Raw genomic sequence first — 24,033 nt, forward strand, 5'->3', positions numbered from 1 at the left:
TTCAAAAAGAGCAGCAAGATCAAAACAAATGCCTCTCATCCCAACGGCCTGGCTTCCATCTTCAGCTTCCTTCAATTATTCAGACGTTTGATGAAATAAAGTAACCACCATTAATATATTAGAGTCCCATAAAATATCAAATTACAACAGGTTTCCTATGATTGATTAAAACCCTTGGAGAGAGGAGAAAGAGATCATCTTTGTCCAATGAATCTGTCAATGAATTATGAGGGCGACTTTAAACCTTGTGGTTATAGTTCCGTTTCTAGGAAGTCTGAAGTGGAGGCATCTTGTAGTCAAGGACTTTGGGGGCCTTGTCAGAAGATCTCATTTCAAATGTATAACATGTTCCGGGTGACCTAACAAACACACTGATATACAGTGGCTATACACACAAACATGCACAGGTGCACGCACGTACACATGAACACACACATACATGCACACTCTTGTTTGAAACTACAATCCCAGTCAGAACGATGAGGCATGCGTGTTTTCTCCTCCTAGTCTGTAGAAACATGCCATCATTAGTCTGTGCACACAGTTAACATGTTACAGTACATGTGTCGATTGTGAACACGACACTGCACCATGGCAACAGAACATACATCGATGATGCCAGATCGTGCCAGCTAAGGGCCAATCGAGTTTCCTGAAGCATTCTTTCCTGGAACAAAAATCATGTGTTATTCCCAGTGGGCTACGTCTTCTCAGCCTCATCCAGGCACCATTACAGAAGCTTACCTAACACTGAGTAATGGAAAAGGGGAAAAAGGACAACCTATATACTGCTGGAGACATTGACGTCTTTATTTCTGTAATTAAAACAGTACATTTGAAGTAAAAACGGAAAACATAAGTGAAGAATTTCATAAAATAACACAATTTCCAAAAGTCATTTTCCTGTTGCAGTAGTACTTTATTCTATACATCTAAAAGCTAATAAAAAAACAAGCATAAACTTATGGAAAAAAAACACTCTCCACTCCATAATCCCTCTGGATTTTTGTGCTTCAGGGAGCTAACATGCCTGCTACATCACATTACACATGCCTTTGTCTTGCTCCAGGTTGAATTGTTAAAGGCAGTGTGGGGAATAGCAGAGAGATGATTGACAATGTTCATCAATGTTCTTCTGCTGTGCTCATAGCTCGTTTTTCTTTCGTTGACACTCATGACGAGGAATAGGAAACCAATTTTAGACGCTGTCACGTGTACACTTACTTTGAAGGTGTTACTTTTACACACAAGCTAGATTCCAATAAAAAATAACACATATTTCAGTGGGAATGGATCAGGTTCTTGGTATTTTAATTTGTCAATGATTTAATTGTATCCGTCCCTATCATCTAAATGAATGAAGAAGTGCATAATCAATATATTAATGGAAATATAGGAAAGGCAACACGTCTACCTCACCATAAGCATATCCCCTTATGCCCCTTTCCACACACATGGCAGGGTAGCCTAGTGGTTAGAGTGTAGGACTACTAACCGAAAGGTTGCAAGTTCGAATCCCCAAGCTGACAAGGTAAAAATCTGTTGTTATGCCCCTGAACAAGGCAGTTTACCCACTGTTCCTAGGTCATCATTGAAAATAAGAATTTGTTCTTAACTGACTTGCCTAGTTAAATAAAGGTACAGAAAACATAAATTGCTTTTAAGCAATCAATTTCTTAATTGTATAGCAAACTAAGCATGCCGTCTGACCTGTCCTATTGCATTTGCGGTAAAAATAAATGACATTGGCCTGTTACTATTTTTAAAAGGTGACATTAGCGCTGAGTGGAAGTCATGCTACGCCGAGTTCCAATGTAGCCCTTTCCTGCAGTCAAATGGCCCTTTAGTGGCCTCATGGGTGAAATGTTATTCATATTTTTCATAATTTCATCAATTCTATACTTTATTTTTTTTTAAACTTGCCAAAAATCTGGTGTTTCTATGTCAAACAGTTTAATTATATTTCAGTCTTCTGTGATGTGTAATATTGGGATGCAAACTCAAAATGTAATACATTTCAGCTCTATATGTGACATGGTATAGGTGCAAGAAAGCAAAGGTAACTGAACTAAATTACTATCGCCCCGTAGTACTCATTTCTGTCATCATGAAGTGCTTTGAGAGACTAGTCAAGGATCATATCACCTCTACCTTACCTGACACCCTAGACCCACTTCAATTTGCTTACCGCCCCAATAGATCCACAGACGATGTAATCGCCATCGCACTGCACACTGCACTATCACATTTGGACAAGGGGAATACCTATGTAAGAATGCTGTTCATTGACTATAGCTCAGCATTCAACACCATAGTACCCTCCAAGCTCATCATTAAGCTTGAGGGCCTGGGTCTGAACCCCTCCCTGTGTAACTGGGTCATGGACTTCCTGATGGGCCGCCCCCAGGTGGTGAAGGTAGGAAACAACACCTCCACTTCGCTGATCCTCAATACTGTGGCCCCACAAGGGTGCGTGCTCAGCCCCCTTCTGTACTCCCTGTTCACCCATGACTGTTTGGCCATGCACACCTCCAAACCAATCGTCAAGTTTTCAGACTACACAACAGTAGTAGGCCTGATTACCAAGAATGACGAGACAGCCTACAGGGAGGAGGTGAGGGCCCTGGGAGTGTGGTGCCAGGAAAATAACATCTCACTCAACGTCAACAAAACAAAGGAGCTGATCGTGGACTTCAGGAAACAGCTGAGGGTGCACCCCCCTATCCACTTCGACAGGACCGCAGTGGAGAAGGTGGTAAGCTTCCAGTTCCTCGGCGTACACATCACTGACAGACAGTGTGGTGAAGAAGGCGCAACAGCTGAAGAAATTTGTCTTGGCACCTAAAACCCTCACAAACTTTTGCAGATGCACAATTGAGAACATCCTGTCGGGCTGTATCACCGCCTGGTACGGCAACTGCACCGCCCGCAACCGCAGGGCTCTCCAGAGGGTGGTGCTGTCTGCCCAACGCATCACCGGGGGCAAACTACCTGCCCTCCAAGACACCTACAGCAACCAATGTCACAGGAAGGGCAAAAAGATAATCAAGGACAACAACCACCCGAGCCACTGCCTGTTCACCTCGCTATCATCCAGATGGCGAGGTCAGTACAGGTGCATCGAAGTTGGGACCGAGAGACTGACAAATAGCTTCTATCTTAAGGCCATCAGACTGTTAAATAGCCATCACTAGCACATTAGAGGTTGCTGCCCTACATACATAGACTTGAAATCACTGGCCACTTTAATAATAATGGAACACTACTCACTTTAATAGCATTTAAATATTTTGCTTTACTCATCTCATATGTATTTAGTGTATGTTGTTCTATTCTACTGGATCATAGTCTATGCCACTCTGACATTGCTCGTCCAAATATTTATATATTCTTAATTCCATTCCTTTACTTAGATTTGTGTGAATTGTGTGTATTGTTGTGAAATTGTTAGATATTACTTGTTAGATATTACTGCACTGATGGAGCTAGAACCACAAGCATTTCGCTACACCCGCAATAACATCTGCTTAACACGTGTATGTGACCGAGAAAATTTGTTTTGAAGCCCATAACTAAGTGTGTGAGGTGTATACTTTTGTTTCAAAGTAGATTTGTTTAATACCAACAAGAAACACTCTGTGTGACCCTGGTTTAGCCCACTGCAGTAAAAGTACACGCAGGGAGCATGGCACTCTCTCTTCAAACACACACAGATAACACTGCACAGCAGCCAGTGCATGCACAAACACCATCCCTCGTTGCTATGATACCAGGCAGTAGTAATATTTGCATTGCATATTAAATGGAACTCGGATCACCCAGTCCTGAAGTGAAATGGTGACTTTATAATGAAATAATAATTTGGATGAAGTAAAGAGAGAGAGGGATATCTAGAGATATGGTTCCAATCCTCACTGAGGCAGAATAGAAAGCATAACAAAAATATTAAAAATATTCTCCCTCAAGCTGTGATCCTGCTGAAGATGGATGGTTTAAAGTGAATATGCAGTCGTGCAGTTTAGGTGCTTAGTGCACTCATTCTGATTTCCACACAGTCTCTCCTTTTGGAGGATGTACACTGCCCCTTGGATTTCAGACCACTAGTTTTCTTCACATTTTATTGTGTTACAAAGTGGGATTAAAATGGATTATATTTTTGGCCAACAATCTACACAAAATACTCTGTAATGTCAATGTTTTATAGAGTAATACAAATAAATAAAATACAGTCATTGTATAAGTACTCAGCTCCCTGAGTCCATACATGTTAGAAACACCTTTGGCAGCGATTACAGCTGTGAGTCTTATTTGGTAAGTCTCTAAGAGCTTTACACACCTGGATTGTGCAATATTTGCCTATTATTCTTTTCAAAATTCGTCAAGCTCTGTCAAGATATTGAGGATCATGGCTAGACAGCTATTTTTATAAGTCTTGCCATACTATTTCAAGCAGATTTTAGTCAAAACTGTAACTTGGCCACTTGGGAACATTCACTGTCTTATTGGTAAGCAACTCCAGTGTAGATTTGGCCTTGTGTTGTAGGTTATTGTCCTGCTGAAAGATGCTTAGCCCTATCCATTTCTTTTTATCCTGAAAAACTCCCCAGTATTTGCCGATGTCAAGCATACCCCTACCATGATGCTTCCACCACCATGCTTGAAAATTAGGAGGGAGTTACTCCGTGATGTGTTGTGTTGGATTTGCCACTAACATAAGGCTTTGTATTTAAGCCTAAAAGTGTATTTGTTTGCCATGTTTTATTACTTTAGTGGCTTGTTGCACACAAAATGCATGTTTTGAAATATTTTACTTTTGTATATTTGTGTTCTTCTTTTCACTCTGTCATTTAAGTCATTATTGTGGAGTCACTACAATGTTGATCCATCTTCAGTTTTCTCCCATCACAGCCATTGAACTCTGTATCTGTTTTAAAATCGCCAATGGCCTCATGGTAACATCCCTGAGCAGTTTCATTCCTGTCTTGCAGCTCAGTCTTGAAATACTTGACTGAGGGGTCTTTAGAGATAATGTATGTGGGACAGAGGAAGGGTTAGTTATTTCAAAATCATGTCAACACTTTTTATTTCACACAGAGTGAGTCCATGTATCTTTTAATGTAATTTATTAAGCCAAATTTTACTCCTGAACTAATTTAGGCTTGCCTAAAAAAGGGGCTGAAGACTTATGCGTCGATAATATTTTATATTTTGTTTCCACTGAGCGAAAGGGTAGAGCTGCTGCTTTCAAGGAGCGGGACTCTAACCCGGACGCTTATAAGAAATCCCGCTATGCCCCCAGACAAACCATCAAACAGGTAAAGCGCCCATACAGGACTAAGATTGAATCCTACTACACCGGCTACGACGCTTGTCAGACTACAAAGGGAAGCACAGCCGCGAGCTGCCCGTGACACAAGTCTACTAGACGAGCTAAATGCGCTTCGAAGCAAGAAACACAGAAGCATGCATGAGAGCACCAGCTGTTCCCGGCGACTGAGTGATCACGCTCTCTGCAGCCGATGTGAGTAAAACCTTTAAACAGGTTAACATTCACAAGGCTGCAGAGCCAGGTGGATTACCAGGATGTGTACTCTGAGCATGCGCTGACCAACTGGCAAGTGTCTTCACTGACATTTCCAACCTGTCCCTGACCGAGTCTGTTTCAAGCAGACCACCATAGTCCCTGTGACCAAGAACACCAAGGTAACCTGCCTAAATGACTACCGACCCGTACCACTCACGTCTGTAGCCATGTGCTTTGAAAGGCTGGTAATGGCTCACATCATCACCATTATCCCAGAAACCCTAGACCCATTCCAATTTGGATACCGCCCCAACAGATCATTGGATGACGCACAGATCATTGGATGACGCATGAATGCACTCCACACTGCCCTTTCCCACCTGGAAAAAAGGAACACCTACGTGAGAATGCTATTCATTGACTACAGCTCAGTGTTCAACACCATAGAGCCCTATAAGCTCATCACTAAGCTAAGGACCCTGGGACTGAACACCTCCCTCTGCAGCTGGATCCTTGACTTCCTGATGGGCTGCCCCCGGGTGGTGAGGGTAGGTAACAACACATTTGTGACATCTGCTGATGTAAAAAGGACTTTATAAATACATTTGATTGAACACCATCATTAAGTTTGCCGACGACATAACAGTGGTAGGCCTGATCACTGACAACGATGAGACAGCCTATAGCGAGAACGTGAGAGACCTGGCAGTGTGGTGCCAGAACAACAACCTCTCCCTCAACGTGACCAAGACAAAGGAGATGATCGTGGACTACAAGAAAAAGGGGGCTGAGCACGCCCACATTCCTATTCTCATCGACGGGGCTGTAGTGGAGCAAATTGAGAGCTTCAAGTTTCTTGGTGTCCACATCACCAACAAACTATCATGGTCCAAACACACCAAGACAGTCGTGTAGAGGGCAAGACATCGCCTATTCCCCCTCAGGAGACTGTAAAGATTTGGCATGGGTCCTCAGATGCACCATTGAGAGCATCCTGACTGGTTGCATCACTGCCTGGTATGGCAACTGCTCAGCATCTGACCGCAGGACGCTACAGAGGGTAATGCACACGGCCCAGTACATCACTGGGGCCAAGCTTCCTGCCATCCAGGCCCTCTATAACAGGCAGTGTCAGAAGAAGGCCCTAAAAATTGCCAAAGGCTCCAGCCACCCTAGTCATAGACTGTTCTCTCTGCTACCGCACGGCAAGCGGTACCAGAGTGCCAAGTCTAGGTCAAAAAAGCATCTTAACACCTTCTACCCCCAAGCCATAAGACTCCTGAACAGCTAATCAAATGGCTACACAGACTATTTGCATTGACCCCCCCCATTTTTACGCTGTTGCTACTCTCTGTTTATTATTTATGTATAGTCACTTTACCTCTACCTACATGTACATATTACCTCAATTACCTCTGTATAAAGCCTCGTTACTGTTATTTTATTGTTGCTCTTTTATATATATATTTTTAATCATTTGTTTTTGTCTTTTTGCCTCCATTTATTTAGTAAATACTTTCTTGATACTTATTTTTCTTAAAACTGCATTGTTGGTTAAGGGCTTGTTTCACTGTAAGGTCTACACACCTGTTGTATTCGGCACATATGACAAATAACATTTTATTCAATTTTTTGTTCATTTAAAAATATATATATACAATTTCTTCCATTTTGACATTACAGAGTATTTTGTGTGTATTGTTGAAGAAAAATGAAAATTAAATCAATTTTAATCCCACTTTGTAACGCAAAACAATTTGAAAAAATCCAAGGTGTCTGAATACTTTTGCTAATAGCCAGGTCCCTTTTCTCCCACCAATCACACCTGTTCAGCAGACTCACAGTGCAATAACAATGTTGTTACTATGGACACCAGTCTACTGTTATTTATCAATTATGGCTTGTACACTCTTAGAAAAAAGGTTGTACGTAGAACCGTATGGGGTTTTCAGCTTGCTTCCACAGGGGAACCCCTTTTGGTGTGGTGTCTTCATAGAACCCTCTGTATATGGTTCTACCTAGAACCCTCTATGAATTGCTCTACCAAGAACACTTTCATTATCTGAATGTTCTTCCGAGAACTATTGTATCGTTGAAGGTTTCTTCCTAGAACCCTCTATGAACAGTTCTACCAATAATACTTGTATATTTTAAGACTTATTAGCCTTTAAAATTAAACTATTTATGATGATACATATCCGCCTGAGACCCAGCAATTCATTTTTGTCTTCTCTAATGGACATTTGTTTTTGGTCTGTATCTCTAAGGCCATACATGCCACTTTGTTAGGTCCTGTTGTACCATTGAGAGGACATTCTGGGCTTTCACGTGTGTGGGGGTGTCACCGTGATAATATTTTTTTCTGGTTCTTCAAAATGGCTACCATCAGATTGATGGTAAGTGTGTGTAATTGTGTAATTATCATTTTTGTGAGTTTGATATTCAAATGATTTCTAATAGGTAAATATCCTAGGGGAAAATGTTTTGCACATGAAATAAAAATGAAATAAGAACTTGTTAAGAAATGTCCTCTGTGGTGGACATCGGGACATGCTAACTATGTTTACCTTCTGTCCCTGTTTACTGTAATGTTACATTTGTTCATGTTTATTATTAGCCGAATCCTAATGGCCAATACATAGCACATACAATAAAAAATACTTTTTTTGTAACACCAAAAATAAATAAACAACCAAAAAACTTTGTTTTGCTGGTCTCGGGAGGACAAATCAAAAACAGTGGTGTTAGGAAACTCCTGGTTTACAGGTCACATCAGGCCTGCAAGTCACATTACGCTGGCTTGAAGGTGGTATGTAATTCTTATTGGAATCCAGTCAGAGTGAGGATATCCAACAAATCACCAACAACATGCATTCAGAATGACTGCAAGGGTAGGCTAGATTGATTGATGAGACTTTGAAATCATCAAAACCGAAACAAACATCTCAGTAACAGGTGCAATAAATCCAACTACAAACGGATTGGATTCGTTTAGAAAAATATACTGTATGTTGTTGATCTTTGTGTAGCATAAGATGAATCAACCATTCAATGTACGTGCAAAACCACAGATATTTAAACAAACAATTCTGAAAATGAACCTGTAATAGAGCATGCTGGGAAATATGCTAATGGTGGGTGTTGTTTTGAGTTCTTTGCTCTACACGGAGTAAAATTCACATAACTAATCACACTCAACTCTGGTTATTAACATTCATTATTTCACACCACTGAGTGTTAAGTTAATTTAACTCCTGAATCAACACTATAAATGTTACACTGAAAAATCTGCACTTGGTAAAACTGGCCAATTTGCTGTACCATACAATACACTGCTGGTTCACTCACACTCCCTTCTACTCTCGGTTCAGTAAAATCACAGAAAATACTAATTTGAAAGACAAAAGTCATGGAAAAGATATCAACTATGTCAGTACCGTATATGTAAAATGATTAAGGGAATACCAGATACGTGCACAAATATTCCCATTTTTGGTACAGTTCAAAACATTCTCAGACCTATCTTTTTAAACCTATAAGATTACTCAAACTCCTGATGTTAAAGTGTAAACACTGAGGTAAACACTCATGCGCAGAAATAAAGAAACATATATTACAAAGAAAAAGCTTATTCAGATTCAGACGGGTTTTTTATGTAGAAACCTTCTTGCACTTCAAATAATCATCAAATAACTCTGTCTTCCAAAAATGGTTCTTAGTGTGAAAAAGGTTCTTGGTAGAACCCTTTGCCTTACAAAGAACCCTCATCTTCCAAGAAGGGTTCTTCAGGTGAAAACGGTTATTAAAACTGTTAGTAGAACTGCTCCCGAGTGGCGCAGCGGTCTAAGGCACTGCATCTCAGTCCAAGAGGTGTCACTACAGTCCCTGGTTTGAATCCAGGCTGAATCACATCCGGCCGTGATTAGGAGTGCCATAGGGCGGCGGACAATTGGCCCAGCGTCGTCCGGGTTTGGCCGGGGTAGGCCGTCATTGTGGAGCGTTGCCTTTTTAACGTCCAAAAGCGGAAGACGTGCCACAGGCTCCCTTTCCATCTGTTTTTTTACGACCCCACAGATGGTGATGCAATGCAGAATTTTGTATTGGACCAGGCCTAATTGTGGTCTTTAATTATGCAGGGACCGCTATGAGTCATGACCATCATCTATCTGCTAACAGAGGAACAGGAACAATTCCTCTGGAAGAATGAGGAAAAAATGATGTCCTGAAATGTACAAGGGCTAAATGTTCCAACCTAAATCGCCAAAGTGCGAAACGATCATTTCCCTGTACCAGTTTAAAAGAGGCTTTGAGAGAAGGAGAGAGCCAAGGTAGTTGAGCAGAGCAAGACTCCAACTTGTAAATTAATCAGTCTGACAGCAGAATTCACACAGCCAGGCTGTTTAGAAATTCGGATAGGCCTGAATCGTTTTTTATTCATGCCCCATTCAATTATGGGACCGCCCGCCCCACACTTTCGGCAGAGGAGCTTTTGAGGAACTGGGAGTCAGACCCTTATAAGCATAGCCGCTATAAAAATATTTTTCCGACAAAATTATATTTCTCCTGTCTGAACCAACATACAGTTGAATCTGAAGTTTACATACACCTTAGCCAAATACATTTAAACTCAGTTTTTCACAATTCTTGACATTTAATCCAAGTAAAATTCCCTGTCTTAGGTCAGTTAGGATCACCACTTTATTTTAAGAATGTGAAATGTCAGAATAATAGTTGAGAGAATGATTTATTTCAGCTTTTATTTCTTTCATCACATTCCCAGTGGGTCAGAAGTTTACATACACTCAATTAGTATTTGGTAGCATTGACTTTAAATTGTTTAACTTGGGTCAAACGTTTCGGGTAGACTTCCATAAGCTTCCCACAATAAGTTGGGTGAATTTTGTCCCATTCCTCCTGACAGAGCTGGTATAACTGAGTCAGGTTTGTAGGCCTCCTTGCTCGCACACGCTATTTCAGTTCTGACCACAAATTTTCTATAGTTTTGAGGTCAGGGCTTTGTGATGGCCATTCCAATACCTTGACTTTGTTGTCCTTAAGCCATTTTGCCACAACTTTGGAAGTATGCTTGGGGTCATTGTCCATTTGGAAGACCCATTTGCGACCAAGCTTTAACTTCCTGACTGATGTTTTGAGATGTTGCTTCAATATATCCACATAATTTTCCTGCCTCATGATGCCATCTATTTTGTGAAGTGCACCAGTCCCTCCTGCAGCAAAGCACCCCCACAACATGATGCTGCCTCCCCTGTGCGTCACGGTTGTTATGGTGTTCTTCGGCTTGCAAGCCTCAGCCTTTTTCCTCCAAACATAACGATGGTCATTATGGCCAAACAGTTCAATTCTTGTTTCATCAGACTAGAGGACATTTCTCCAAAAAGTACGATCTTTGTCCCCATGTGCAGTTGCAAACCGTAGTCTGTCTTTTTTTATGGCGGTACACCTCCAATTGACTCAAATGATGTCAATTAACCTATCAGAAGCTTCTAAAGCCATGACATCATTTTCTGGAAATTTCCAAGCTGTTTAAATGCACAGTCAACTTAGTGTATGTAAACTTCTGACCCACTGGAAATATGATACAGTGAATTATAAGTGAAATAGTCTGTCTGTAAACAATTGTTGGAAAAATTACTTCTGTCATGGACAAAATAGATATCCTAACCGACTTGCCCAAACTATAGTTTGTTAACAAGAAATTTGTGGAGTGATTAAAAAATTAATTTTAATGACTGCAACCTAAGTGTATGTAAACTTCCGACTTCAACTGTACATAAAATAAATCAAAATACTAGAGAGCATAACATAGCTACAGAGGATCAACAGCATCTAAAAAATAGCTGGGGAATACGTTTTATCACAAGCACTTACAGCTCGGAAGGCTGAAATTTGGTCCGCAAGCACGCCAAATAAAGAACAGCTTGTTGTGTTGTGGCCATAGATATAATCCTTTGAAGGATTTTGGAACCTCTAATCCTGGCACTTGACTGTTAAACTCATGAGTACACAAGATATGGCTGCCAGACCTGACTTGAATGGGAACCGCCATCTATGGATTATATTTTTATGATTGGTTGCGGCTGTCAGTTTGCCTTTTGCAAATTTCAAAATACAAACACGAGAAAAAAACGCAAGCCTACCATTTCCAAATCAAATGGCTACTGCTGAAAAGAGAAGACTAATCTGAAGCACACAAAAAAAAACATTTTCAACAACTTTTAAGCGATTCTGAGCAAACAGCCCTGTATGTAGCTTAACTGAGATATTGGTACGAGCACATGGGCCATCACAGATGAGTAGTCAATGCTTAATCTTCATCATTGGACGAGTCAGTGTTACTGGAAAGTTTATTTTGTAGCCTATACTATAAATATATACACTATACAGTACCTTTGGAAAGTATTCAGATCCCTTGACTTTTTCCAAATGTTGTTACATTACAGCCTTATTCTAAAATGGATTAAACAAAAAAAGTCCTCAGAAATCTACACACAATACCCCATAATGACAAATCAAAAACAGGTTTTTAGAAATTTTAGCAAATGTATTAAATATATAAAAAAGAAACCTTTACATAAGCATTCAAACCCTTTTCTATGAGACTCAAAATTGAGCTCAAGTGAATCCTCTTTCCATTGATCATCCTTGAGATATTGCTACAACTTGTTGGGAGTACTCCTGTGGTAAATTCAATTGATTGGACATTCTTTGGAAAGGCACACACCTGTCTATATAAGGTCCCACAGTTGACAGTGCATGTCAGAGCAAAACCCAAGCCATGAGGTCTAAGAAATTGTTCGTAGAGCTCCAAGACATCATTGTGTCCAGGCACAGATCTGGGGAAGGGTACCAAAAAATGTCAGCATTGAAGGTCCCCAAGAACACAGTGGCCTCCATCATTCTTAAATGGAAGAAGTTTGGAACCACCAAGACTCTTCCTAGAGCTGGCCTCCAAACTGAGCAATCGGGGGAGAAGGGCCTTGGCCAGGTTGACCAAGAACCCGATGGTCACTCTGACAGAGCTTTAGAGTTCCTCTGTGGAGATGATATAACCTTCGATAAGGACAACCATCTCTGCAGCACTCCACCAACTAGGCCTTTACGGTAGAGTGGCCAGATGGAAGCCACTCCTCAGTAAAAGGCTCATGACAGCACGCTTGGAGTTTGCCAAAAGGCACCTAAAGACTCTCATACCCTGAGAAACACGATTCTCTGGTCTGATGAAACCAAGATTGAACGCTTTGGCCTGAATGACAAGCATTACATATGGAGGAAACCTGGCATCATCCCTACGGTGAAGAATGGTGGTGGTGGCAGCATCATGCTGTGGGGATGTTTTTCAGCAGCAGGGACTGGGAGACTAGTCAGGATCGAGGCAAAGATGAACAGAGCAAAGTACAGAGAGAGCCTTAATGCTCCAGCGTGCTCAGGACCTCAGACTGGGACAAAGTTTCACCTTCCAACAGGACAATGACCATAAGCACACAAACAAGACAACGCAGGAGTGGCTTCGGGACAAGTCTCTGAATGTCCTTGAGTGGCCCAGCCTAAGCCCGGAATTGAACCCAATCTAACATCTCTGAAGAGACCAGGAAATAGCTGGGTAGCAACGCTCCCCATCCAACCTGACAGAGCTCGAGAGGATCTGCAGAGAAGAATGGGAGAAACTCCCCAAATACAGGTGTGCCAAGCTTGTAGCATCATACCCAAGAAGACTTGAGGCTGTTATCACTGCCAAAGGTGCTTCAACATATATACAGTTGAAGTCGGAAGTTTACATACACTTAGGTTGGAGTCATAAAAACTCGTTTTTTCAACCACTCCACAAATTTCCTGTTAACAAACTATAGTTTTGGCAGCGGTTAGGACATCTACTTTGTGCATGAAACAAGTAATTTTTCCAACAATTGTTTAAAGACAGATTATTTCACTTATAATTCACTGTATCACAATTCCAGTGGGTCAGAAGTTTACATTCACTAAGTGCCTTTAAACAGCTTGGAAAATTCCAGAAAATGATGTTATGGCTTTAGAAGCTTCTGATAGGCTAATTGACATCATGTGAGTCAATTGGAGGTGTACCTGTGGATGTATTTCAAGCCTACCTTCAAACTCAGTGCCTCTTTGCTTGACATCATGGGGAAATCAAAAGAAATCAGCCAAGACCTAAGAAAAAAAATTGAAAACCTCCACAAGTCTGATTCATCCTTGAGAGCAATTGCCAAACGCCTGAAGGTACCACGTTCATCTGAACAAACAATAGTACGCAAGTATAAACATCATGGGACCACGCAGCCGTCATACCGCTCAGGAAGGAGACGCGTTCTGTCTCCTAGAGATGAACGCACTTTGGTGCGAAAAGTGTAAATCAATCCCACAACAACAGCAAAGGACCTTGTGAAGATGCTGGAGGAAACAGGTACAAAAGTATCTATATCCACAGTAAAATGAGTCCTATATCGACATAACCTGAAAAGCTGCCCAGCAAGGAAGAAGCCACTGCTCCAAAACCGCCATAAAAAAGCAGACTACAGTTTGCAACTGCACATGGGGACAAAGATCGTACTTTTTGGAGAAATGCCCTCTGGTCTGATGAAACAAAAATAGAACTGTTTGGCCATAATGACCATCGTTATGTTTGGAGGAAAAAGGGGGAGGCTTTCAAGCCGAAGAACACCATAACAACCGTGAAGCACGGGGGTGGCAGCATCATGTTGTGAGGGTGCTTTGCTGCAGGAGGGACTGGTGCACTTCACAAAATAAATGGCATCATGAGGCAGGACAATTATGTGGATATATTGAAGCAACATCTCAAGACATCAGTCAGGAAGATAAAGCTTGGTCGCAAATGGGTCTTCCAAATGGACAATGACCCCAAGCATACTTCCAAAGTTGTGGCAAAATGGCTTAAGGACAACAAAGTCAAGATATTGGAGTGGCCATCACAAAGCCCCGACCTCAATCCCATAGAAAATTTGTGCTCAGAACTGAAAAAGCGTGTGCGAGCAAGGAGGCCTGCAAACCTGACACAGTTACACCAGCTCTGTCAGGAGGAATGGGCCAAAATCACCAAAATTCACCCCGACTTCAACTGTATATACAGGACAAAACACACATCACGACAAGAGAGACAACACAACACTACATAAAGAGAGACCTAAGACAACAACACAGCATGGTCGCAACACAACATGACAACAACATGGTAGCAACACAACATGGCAGCAGAACAACATGGTAGCAGCACACAACATGGTACAAACATTATTGGGCACAGACAACAGCACAAGGGGCAAGAAGGTAGAGATAACAATACTTCACGCAAAGCAGCCACAACTGTCAGTAAGAGTGTCCATGATTGAGTGTTTGAATGAAGAAATTTAGATAAAACTGTCTAGTTTGAGAGTTTGTTGCAGCTCGATCCAGTCGCTAGTTGCAGCGAACTGAAAAGACGAGCATCCTAGGAATGTGTGTGCTTTGGGGACTTTTAACAGAATGTGACTGGCAGAACGGGTGTTGTATGTGGAGAATGAGGGCTGCAGTAGATAATCTCAGATAGGGGGGAGTGAGGCCTAAGAGGGTTTTCTAAATAAGCATCAACCAGTGGGTCTTGCGATGGGTAAACAGAGATGACCAGTTTACAGAAGAATATAGAGTGCAGTGATGTGTCCTGTAAGGAGCATTGGTGGGAATCTCATGGCCGAGTGGTAAAGAACATCTAGCTGCTTGAAAGCACCCTTACGTCTCCGTAATCTAGCATGGGTAGGATGGTCATCTGAATCAGGGTTTGTTTTCATAATGTCTTTCAGCATACTCGCGTACCGGCTTCAGCACCTTGGCTTTAAAATGGCCAAGGGGAAACTGTCTGAAGCTGTACTCATTAACGGAACTTGAAAGACTAATGTTCCATTCCATTGTTTAGTTCTACTGAGGATATAATATTGTGCTACTACTGTACAGCCACTACACTGTGTGTAGAGTGACAGAGACATTCAGTCCCTTTTCTGTAAAGTTTCATTTGAATGTAGGGTTTTAGCCGACCGAGCTAAAGCCTAGGCGTTGATCGGTTACTCACTTGGTTCAGCTTTGGCAGGAGACGTGTGGTTGAGTCCCTCCAGAGAGTCACTGCTGTCCTCCTCTAGGATGTAGTCAAAGTTGAGGATGAACATCATGACCATGCCCTCCTCGTTCTTCACTGGGATGATGTGGGTGTTACACAGGAAGTCAGAGCCTACGGGACAGGAAACAGGAAAAAGAGACACGGGTTTCACACTAGAGTTGATGCTCATTGACATTTAGGTATCTTTGCCCAAGTAGGATGGTTTGGATAAAGGAAGGTGGGGAAAAAAGAGAACTGTTTCTGCTGTATGATCTTCTCAAATATTTCTACACATCTTTTGAAAAATGGCCTCATTTGGGAAACATAGTTTTTTCCCAAACTCAAGGTATTTAGTAAGAAGCCCTATACGAATTCAATCCATTATTATCAGCAGTACGCCGAGGCTGGTATAACATTATTACTGTTAACATTGTACTATCCTAAGAGATTCTCATTGTCAAATGCATTCAGTCCTCCGCCCTAATTCTTAGTCCCTTCCTGTGGATAAGCGATAACTAAAACCCCCAAAATGGATTGCGTTAATACCAATTATGGTTCACTGCAATCAGCCTAATCCCTGTCTCATTAATGACATTCAAGTCATCGACGGGACTAAAATAAACGAGACGACGTCACCCCTTAAAGTGTAATTAACATGTGTTAATGTTCCACATTCATCACAAGGCAGCATCGCCCCCAGAGTTAGCGGTGGTTTGTGATCGAAGCCCAGTGGGCAGGGTATGGCCGGCGCATCCCGTATGAAAAAGGAAAACGATGCACTTCAAACACTCGGGGTTATATTGAGATTGAAATAGCGGACAACAACACTAAAATAGTCCCACGGGTGTATTTCAAGCACACTGAAAACCCTGAATGTGCATTGCAAATGATAAGCCATGCAGGACTTGTACGCTTGCATTGGTCACTGTGTCAAAGTGAATGAGGGACACTGCGAGATGAGAGTGAAGACAAATAGATGATGTTTAACGTATCCTCTGCCTACAATGGAGGTGAATCTCTGTCATTACGGTGATGGCCTCTGTCACAGGCTTATGTTTTATATATAGATCACATGGCATCTCTTCTCTTAAAGTGCTTCTCTCTCAAGCGCATGCAGATCAAAGTCCTGCTGTCACCGCCAGCCTATTAATAGCTCAGCATGGTCCCGCGAGACAACCAGCCCTGCCAGTTTTACACCATGAACAACACACATTACCACCAGGAAACACACACATTTACATTTCAGCAGACACTCAGAGCGACTTACAGTAGTGAGTGCATCCGTTTTAATACTCTTTACGTACTGGTCCCCTATGGGAATCGAACCAAAGCGCCATGCTCTACCAACTGAGCTACAAAACAAACAAGCACACAACACCAACAAACACGCACTTACAACACACACACACACACACACACACACACACACACACACACACACACACACACACACACACACACACACACACACACACACACACACACACACACACACACACACACACACACACACACTCAATCAATCAAGTTTATTTTATATAGCCCTTCGTACATCAGCTAATATCTCGAAGTGCTGTACAGAGACCCAGCCTAAAACCCCAAACAGCTAGAATGCAGGTGTAGAAGCACGGTGGCTAGGAAAAACTCCCTAGAAAGGCCAAAACCTAGGAAGAAACCTAGAGAGTAACCAGGCTATGAGGGGTGGCCAGTCCTCTTCTGGCTGTGCCGGGTGGAGATTATAACAGAACTATGCCAAGATGTTCAAAAATGTTCATAAGTGACAAGCATGGTCAAATAATAATCGTGAATAATATTCAGTTGGCTTTTCATAGCCGATCATTAAGAGTTGAAAAACAACAGGTCTGGGACAGGTGGCGGTTCCATAACCGCAGGCAGAACAGCTGAAACCGGAACAGCAGCAAGGCCAGGCGGACTGGGGACAGCAAGGAGCCACCACGCCCGGCAGTCACTCTCTCTCTCTCTCTCTCTCTCTCTCTCTCTCTCTCTCTCTCTCTCACACACACACACACACACACACACACACACACACACACACACACACACACACACACACACACACACACACACACACACACACACACACACACACACACACACACACACACACACTGTGCCTTCCTGTTGTAACGGCCGTCCACCTCCTCTTCGTCCGAAGAGGAGGAGTATGGATTGGACCAAAGCGCAGAGTGGAATGTGGACATAATGAAGTTTATTAAAGTAAAGACGAAAACACTTAAACAAACTACAAAATAACAAACAACTTAGACTGACCTGAACAAGAACGTACATAAACACGAAGAACACATGAAACAGGAACAGACTACCTAAATGAACGAACAAACCGAAACAGTCCCGTGTTGTGCACAGACACAAACATGGAAGACAACCACCCACAAACAAACAGTGTGAACAACCTACCTTAATATGGTTCTCAATCAGAGGAAACGTAAAACACCTGTCCCTGATTGAGAACCATATCAGGCTAAATGACAATGAACCTAAACATAGAAACACATAACATAGAATGCCCACCCCAACTCACGCCCTGACCAACTAAACACATACAAAAACAAGAGAAAACAGGTCAGGAACGTGACATAACCCCCCCCCCTCAAGGTGCGAACTTCGGACGCACCACCAAAAGTCTAGGGGAGGGTCTGGGTGGGCATCTGTCCACGGTGGCGGCTCAGGCTCTAGGCGTGGTCCCCATCCCACCATAATCAATCCCCGCTTTTTTAGCCTCCTCCCAATGACCACCCTCCAAATTAACCCCAATGGATTAAGGGGCAACACCGGATTGAGGGGCAACTCCGAAGTGAAGGGCAGCTCCGGACTGAGGGGCAGCTCCGGACTGGCTGACGGCTCTGGCTGGTCATGGCTGGCTGACGGCTCTGGTCATGGCTGGCTGACGGCTCTGGCTGGTCATGGCTGGCTGACGGCTCTGGTCATGGCTGGCTGACGGCTCTGGCTGGTCATGGCTGGCTGACGGCTCTGGCTGGTCATGGCTCGCTGACGGCTCTGGCTGGTCATGGCTCGCTGACGGCTCTGGCTGGTCATGGCTCGCTGACGGCTCTGGCTGATCCTGTCTGGCGGAAGGCTCTGGCTGATCCTGTCTGGCGGAAGGCTCTGGCTGATCCTGTTTGGTGGAAGGCTCTGGCTGATCCTGTCTGGCGGAAGGCTCTGGCTGATCCTGTCTGGCGGAAGGCTTTGGCTGCTCCTGTCTGGTGGAAGGCTCTAGCGGCTCCTGTCTGGCGGAAGGCTCTAGCGGCTCCTGTCTGGCGGACGGTTCTGAAGGCTCATGGCAGACGGGCGGCTTTGCAGGCTCAGTACAGACGGGCGGCTTTGAAGGCTCAGTACAGACGGGCAGTTCATGCGGCGCTTGGCAGACGGACAGTTCAGACGGCATTGGGCAGACAGGCAGTTCAGGCGCCGTTGGGCAGACGGGCAGTTCTGGCGCCGCTGGGCAGACAGGCAGTTCAGGCGCCGCTGGGCAGACGGGCAGTTCAGGCCGGCTGAGATGCACTGTAGGCCTGGTGCGTGGTGCCGGAACTGGAGGTACCGGGCTAAGGACACGCACCTTCAGGCTAGTGCGGGGAACAACAACAGGGCACACTGGACTCTCAAGGCATAATATAGGCCTGGTGCGTGGTACTGGCACTGGTGGTACCGGGCTGAGGGCACGCACATAAGGGCGAGTACGGGGAGAAGGAACAGTGCGTACAGGGCTCTGGAGACGCACAGGAGGCTTGGTGCGTGGTGTAGGCACTGGTGGTACTGGGCTGGAGACACGCACCATAGGGAGAGTGCGTGGAGGAGGAACAGGGCTCTGGAGACGCACAGGAAACCTGGTGCGTGGTGTAGGCACTGGTGGTACTGGGCTGGGGCGAGGAGGTGGCGCCGGAAATACCAGACCATGCAGGCGTACTGGCTCCCTTGAGCACTGAGCCTGTCCAACCTTACCTGGTTGTATGCTCCCCGTAGCCCGACCAGTGCGGGGAGGTGTAATAACCCGCACTGGGCTATGTAGGCGAACCGGGGACACCATGCATAAGGCTGGTGCCATGTATGCCGGCCCGAGGAGACGCACTGGTGGCCAGATGCGTAGGGCCGGCTTCATCACATCCGGCTCAATACTCAATCTAGCCCTGCCAGTGCGGGGAGGTGGAATAGCCCGCACCGGGCTATGCACACGTACAGGAGACACCATGCGCTCTACTGCGTAACACGGTGTCTGCCCGTACTCTCGCTCTCCACGGTAAGTGCAGGGAGTAGGCGCAGGTCTCCTACCTGACTTCGCCACTCTCCCTTTTATGCCCCCCCAAGAAATTTTTGGGGTTTACTCACAGGCTTCCTACCGCGTCGTCGTGCTGCCTCCATTCGCCGGTATCCCTCCTCGCACTGCGCCAGAGAATCCCGGGCGGGCTCCGGCATTCGCCCTGGGTCGATCGCCCACCTGTCGATCTCCTCCCACGTAGTGTAGCCCAGATCCTTCTCCTGCCTCCAGCTCAGCTTTGGGGCGGTGATATTCTCCTGGTTGAGCCCAGGGTCCCTTTCCGTCCAATATTTCCTCCCAAGTCCACGAGTCCTGTTTTTTTGGCCGCTGCTGCTGATTCCTCTCACGCTGCTTGATCCTTGTTAGGTGGGTGGTTCTGTAACGGTCGTCCTCCTCCTCTTCGTCCAAAGAGAAGGAGTATGGATTGGACCAAAGCGCACCGTGGAATGTGGACATAATTAAGTTTATTAAAGTAAAGACGAAAACACTTAAAACTTCTTGACACTAGGGGGGGCGCCATTTCGACTTCGTTCCCAAATTAAACTGCCTCGTACTCAATTATTGCTCGTACAATATGCATATTATTATTACTATTGGATAGAAAACACTCTCTAGTTTCTAAAACCGTTTGAATTATTTCTCTGAGTGAAACAGAACTCATTCTGCAGCACATTTCCTGTCAGGGAGTGAGATTTCAGAAATCGAGGTCCCTGTTCTAGGGTCAATTTATAAGTCCCCATGCAAGCTATGGGGCTACATGCACTGCATACGCCTTCCTCTAGATGTCAGTAAGCGGGGGGAATTTGAATGTAGTGGATTGCGCAATCTGGGCCACTATAAATGATCATGGAACGGAAGTACCATTCTTTTCAACGGGACATCTGGCGCAAGAGGACATCACAATGGCGTCCTAGAAATGCGTTCATTTTAGCAGTTCTATATCTCCGGTCATGTTTTTATTTGTTATAGGTGTTAAAGACATCATAAGGTAGTTCATTTAAACCGACTTATAGCAGTTTATATCAGTTTATTGCGATTTTCCTGGAATTCTTTGTGACACGCTTTCACTAGTTGGGCACCTCTCCAGTGGGTGGCTATTGTTAGCTGCTATTTCTCAATGAGAAGAGGATATCTTTCAACCAAAAGACGATTGTTCTGGAGAAAGGACACCTTGCCCAAGATTCTGATGGAAGCTCGGCAAATAGTAAGCAATCTTTATGTTGTTAATTCGTATTTATGTTGACAAATGTCAAATAATAATTCCGCCATGAATTTCGGTGCGTCTCGCTTTAGAGCACGCTGTATGCTTGAAGTAACGTTAATTTTAAAAATGTAAAACAGCGATTGCATTAAGAACTAATTTGTCTTTCATTTGCTGTCCAACTTGTATTTTTTAGTCAAGTTTATGAATAGTTTTCGATTAGAATAGGTGCCTCTCCAAGATGGCGCCGGACAGATTGCTTGAAGTTTTGGCCACTAATCACATTGTATAACCACGAATTGTGCCACTAAATATGCACATTTTCGAACAAACTCTATATGCATTGTGTAATATGATGTTATAGGACTGTCATCTGAAGAATTCTGAGAAGGTTAGTGAAAAAATTTATATATTTTGGTGGTTTATACGTTATCGCTATTTTTACCTTGAATCAATGCTGTTGTGATGTTTGCTATTGTGGTAAGCTAATATAACGCTATATTGTGTTTTCGCTGTAAAACACTTAGAAAATCTGAAATATTGGCTGGATTCACAAGATCTGTGTCTTTCATCTGCTGTACGCTGTGTATTTTTAAGAAATGTTTTATGATGAGTAATTAGATAATACACGATGGTCTCTGTAGTTATTCTAGTCGCTTTGGTGAGAGTTGTGATGGTGGCTGCAATGTAAAACTATAATTTATACCTGAAATATGCCAATCTTTCTAACAAAACATATGCTATACAATAAATATGTTATCAGACTGTCATCTGATGAAGTTGTTTCTTGGTTAGTGGCTATTTATATCTTTATTTGGTCGAATTTGTGATAGCTACTTATGGAGTAAAAAAATGGTGGAGTAAAGAAGTTGTGTCTTTTGCTAACGTGGTTAGCTAATAGATTTACATATTGTGTCTTCCCTGTAAAACATTTTAAAAATCAGAAATGATGGCTGGATTCACAAGATGTGTATCTTTCACTTGGTGTCTTGGACTTGTGATTTCATGAACATTTTATTATATGATATCCCTGTGGCTTTAGGCTAGGCTATGCTAGTCAGCTTTTTTGATGGGGGGATCCCGGATCCGGGTTTGTGAGGCGTTAGAGGTTTAAACAAACTACAAAATAACAAACGACGTAGACTGACCTGAACAAGAACTTACATAAACACGAAGAACGCATGAAACAGGAACAGACTACCTAAATGAACGAACAAACCAAAACAGTCCCGTGTGATGCACAGACACAAACACGGAAGACAACCACCCACAAACAAACAGTGTGAACAACCTACCTTAATATGGTTCTCAATCAGAGGAAACGTAAAACACCTGTCCCTGATTGAGAACCATATCAGGCTAAATGACAATGACCCTAAACATAGAAACACATAACATAGAATGCCCACCCCAACTCACGCCCTGACCAACTAAACACATACAAAAACAAGAGAAAACAGGTCAGGAACGTGACACCTGTCTGTATCACCAAACAACAACAACAACACCAGCGACCAACCAACCATCCAATTGTTCTCCCCTCACTGGGGCTTCATGATTCTATTTGGGGCCCCAGAATTCTCTAGGCCCTAATAATATATCAGTGCCAGCAATATTGGACAGAGCCATAAATTAAAGCGGAAACACATGCAGGGCTGTACTATATCCACATTAGAATAACCCACTGGAGCAGGGGGACAGAAAGCAAGAGAAGCATTTAGCAATTTAAGCTTAAGGGAAGGATTTACGACACAGCCTTTGTGTTATATCGGCGGGTAGCGTTTGTACAGTATAAATGAATCCAGAGGGACAAACCAGTCCGGTAAACCCCTACAATATTAGAAAGATACAGAGCAAAATCCAAGACTTAAGAGCTGGGTTCTTAGAGACTGAATTCTTCGCTAAACAGTTGAATTTCACAGTTAAATAAATTGCTAATCCACCACCACAACAGCAACCCCCTACTACTCCTATAGCCTACAACCCTTTACCCTATCCTTCTAGCTACCCCCCACACCTCCACTCTGCACAGCGCTCTTCAGCTCTGTCAATGTAAACCTGTGTGTATACCTCAGTGTGTGTGTGTGTGTGTGTGTGTGTGTGTGTGTGTGTGTGTGTGTGTGTGTGTGTGTGTGTGTGTGTGTGTGTGTGTGTGTGTGTGTGTGTGTGTGTGTGTGTGTGTGTGTGTGTGTGTGTGTGTGTGTGTGTGTGCGCATGACAAAATGTATCTGTCTGAATCTATCAACATCAATTATTCAGCAGTTACTATGTTGTAGGAAGTAGAATGACGTGTTATGGTTGTGCAGGGCTGTGTATGGAGGCTGTGGTGTGTATGGAAGCTGAGGTGTGTATGGAGGCTGTGGTGTGTATGGAGGCTGGGGTGTGTATGGAGGCTGTGGTGTGTATGGAAGCTGTGGTGTGTATGGAGGCTGTGGTGTGTATGGAGGCTGTGGTGTGTATGGAGGCTGTGGTGTGTATGGAGGCTGGGGTGTGTATGGAGGCTGGGGCGTGTATGGAAGCTGAGGTGTGTATGGAGGCTATGGGGTGTGTATGGAGGCTGGGGTGTGTATTTAGGCTGTGGTGTGTATGGAGACTGTGGTGTGTATGGAGGCTGGGGTGTGTATGGAAGCTGAGGTGTGTATGGAGGCTGGGGTGTGTATGGAGGCTGTGGTGTGTATGGAAGCTGTGGTGTGTATGGAGACTGTGGTGTTTATGGAGGCTGGGGTATGTATTTAGGCTGTGGTGTGTATGGAGGCTGGGGTGTGTATGGAAGCTGGGGTGTGTATGGAGGCTGTGGTGTGTATGGAGGCTGGGGTGTGTATAGAGGCTGGGGTGTGTGTGGAGCTGGGGTGTGTATGGAGGCTGGGGTGTGTATGGAGGCTGGGGTGTGTATTTAG

At 43.7% G+C, this 24,033-nt stretch overlaps 1 protein-coding gene across 6 annotated transcripts in view; it reads right to left on the reverse strand.

The window, feature by feature from the left end:
- LOC129859668 (potassium voltage-gated channel subfamily H member 7-like) overlaps positions 1-24,033 on the reverse strand; it is a 91,371-nt gene that overhangs the window by 44,435 nt on the left and 22,903 nt on the right. For all 6 annotated transcript variants that reach the window (XM_055929725.1, XM_055929723.1, XM_055929724.1 and 3 more), the window contains exon 3: positions 15,618-15,773. In XM_055929725.1, coding sequence (XP_055785700.1) covers positions 15,618-15,773 — 156 coding nt within the window. The remainder of the gene's footprint in view (positions 1-15,617; positions 15,774-24,033) is intronic.

Source organism: Salvelinus fontinalis, chromosome 7, assembly GCF_029448725.1.
Source record: "Salvelinus fontinalis isolate EN_2023a chromosome 7, ASM2944872v1, whole genome shotgun sequence".
In the NCBI taxonomy this organism is placed as follows: domain Eukaryota; kingdom Metazoa; phylum Chordata; class Actinopteri; order Salmoniformes; family Salmonidae; genus Salvelinus; species Salvelinus fontinalis.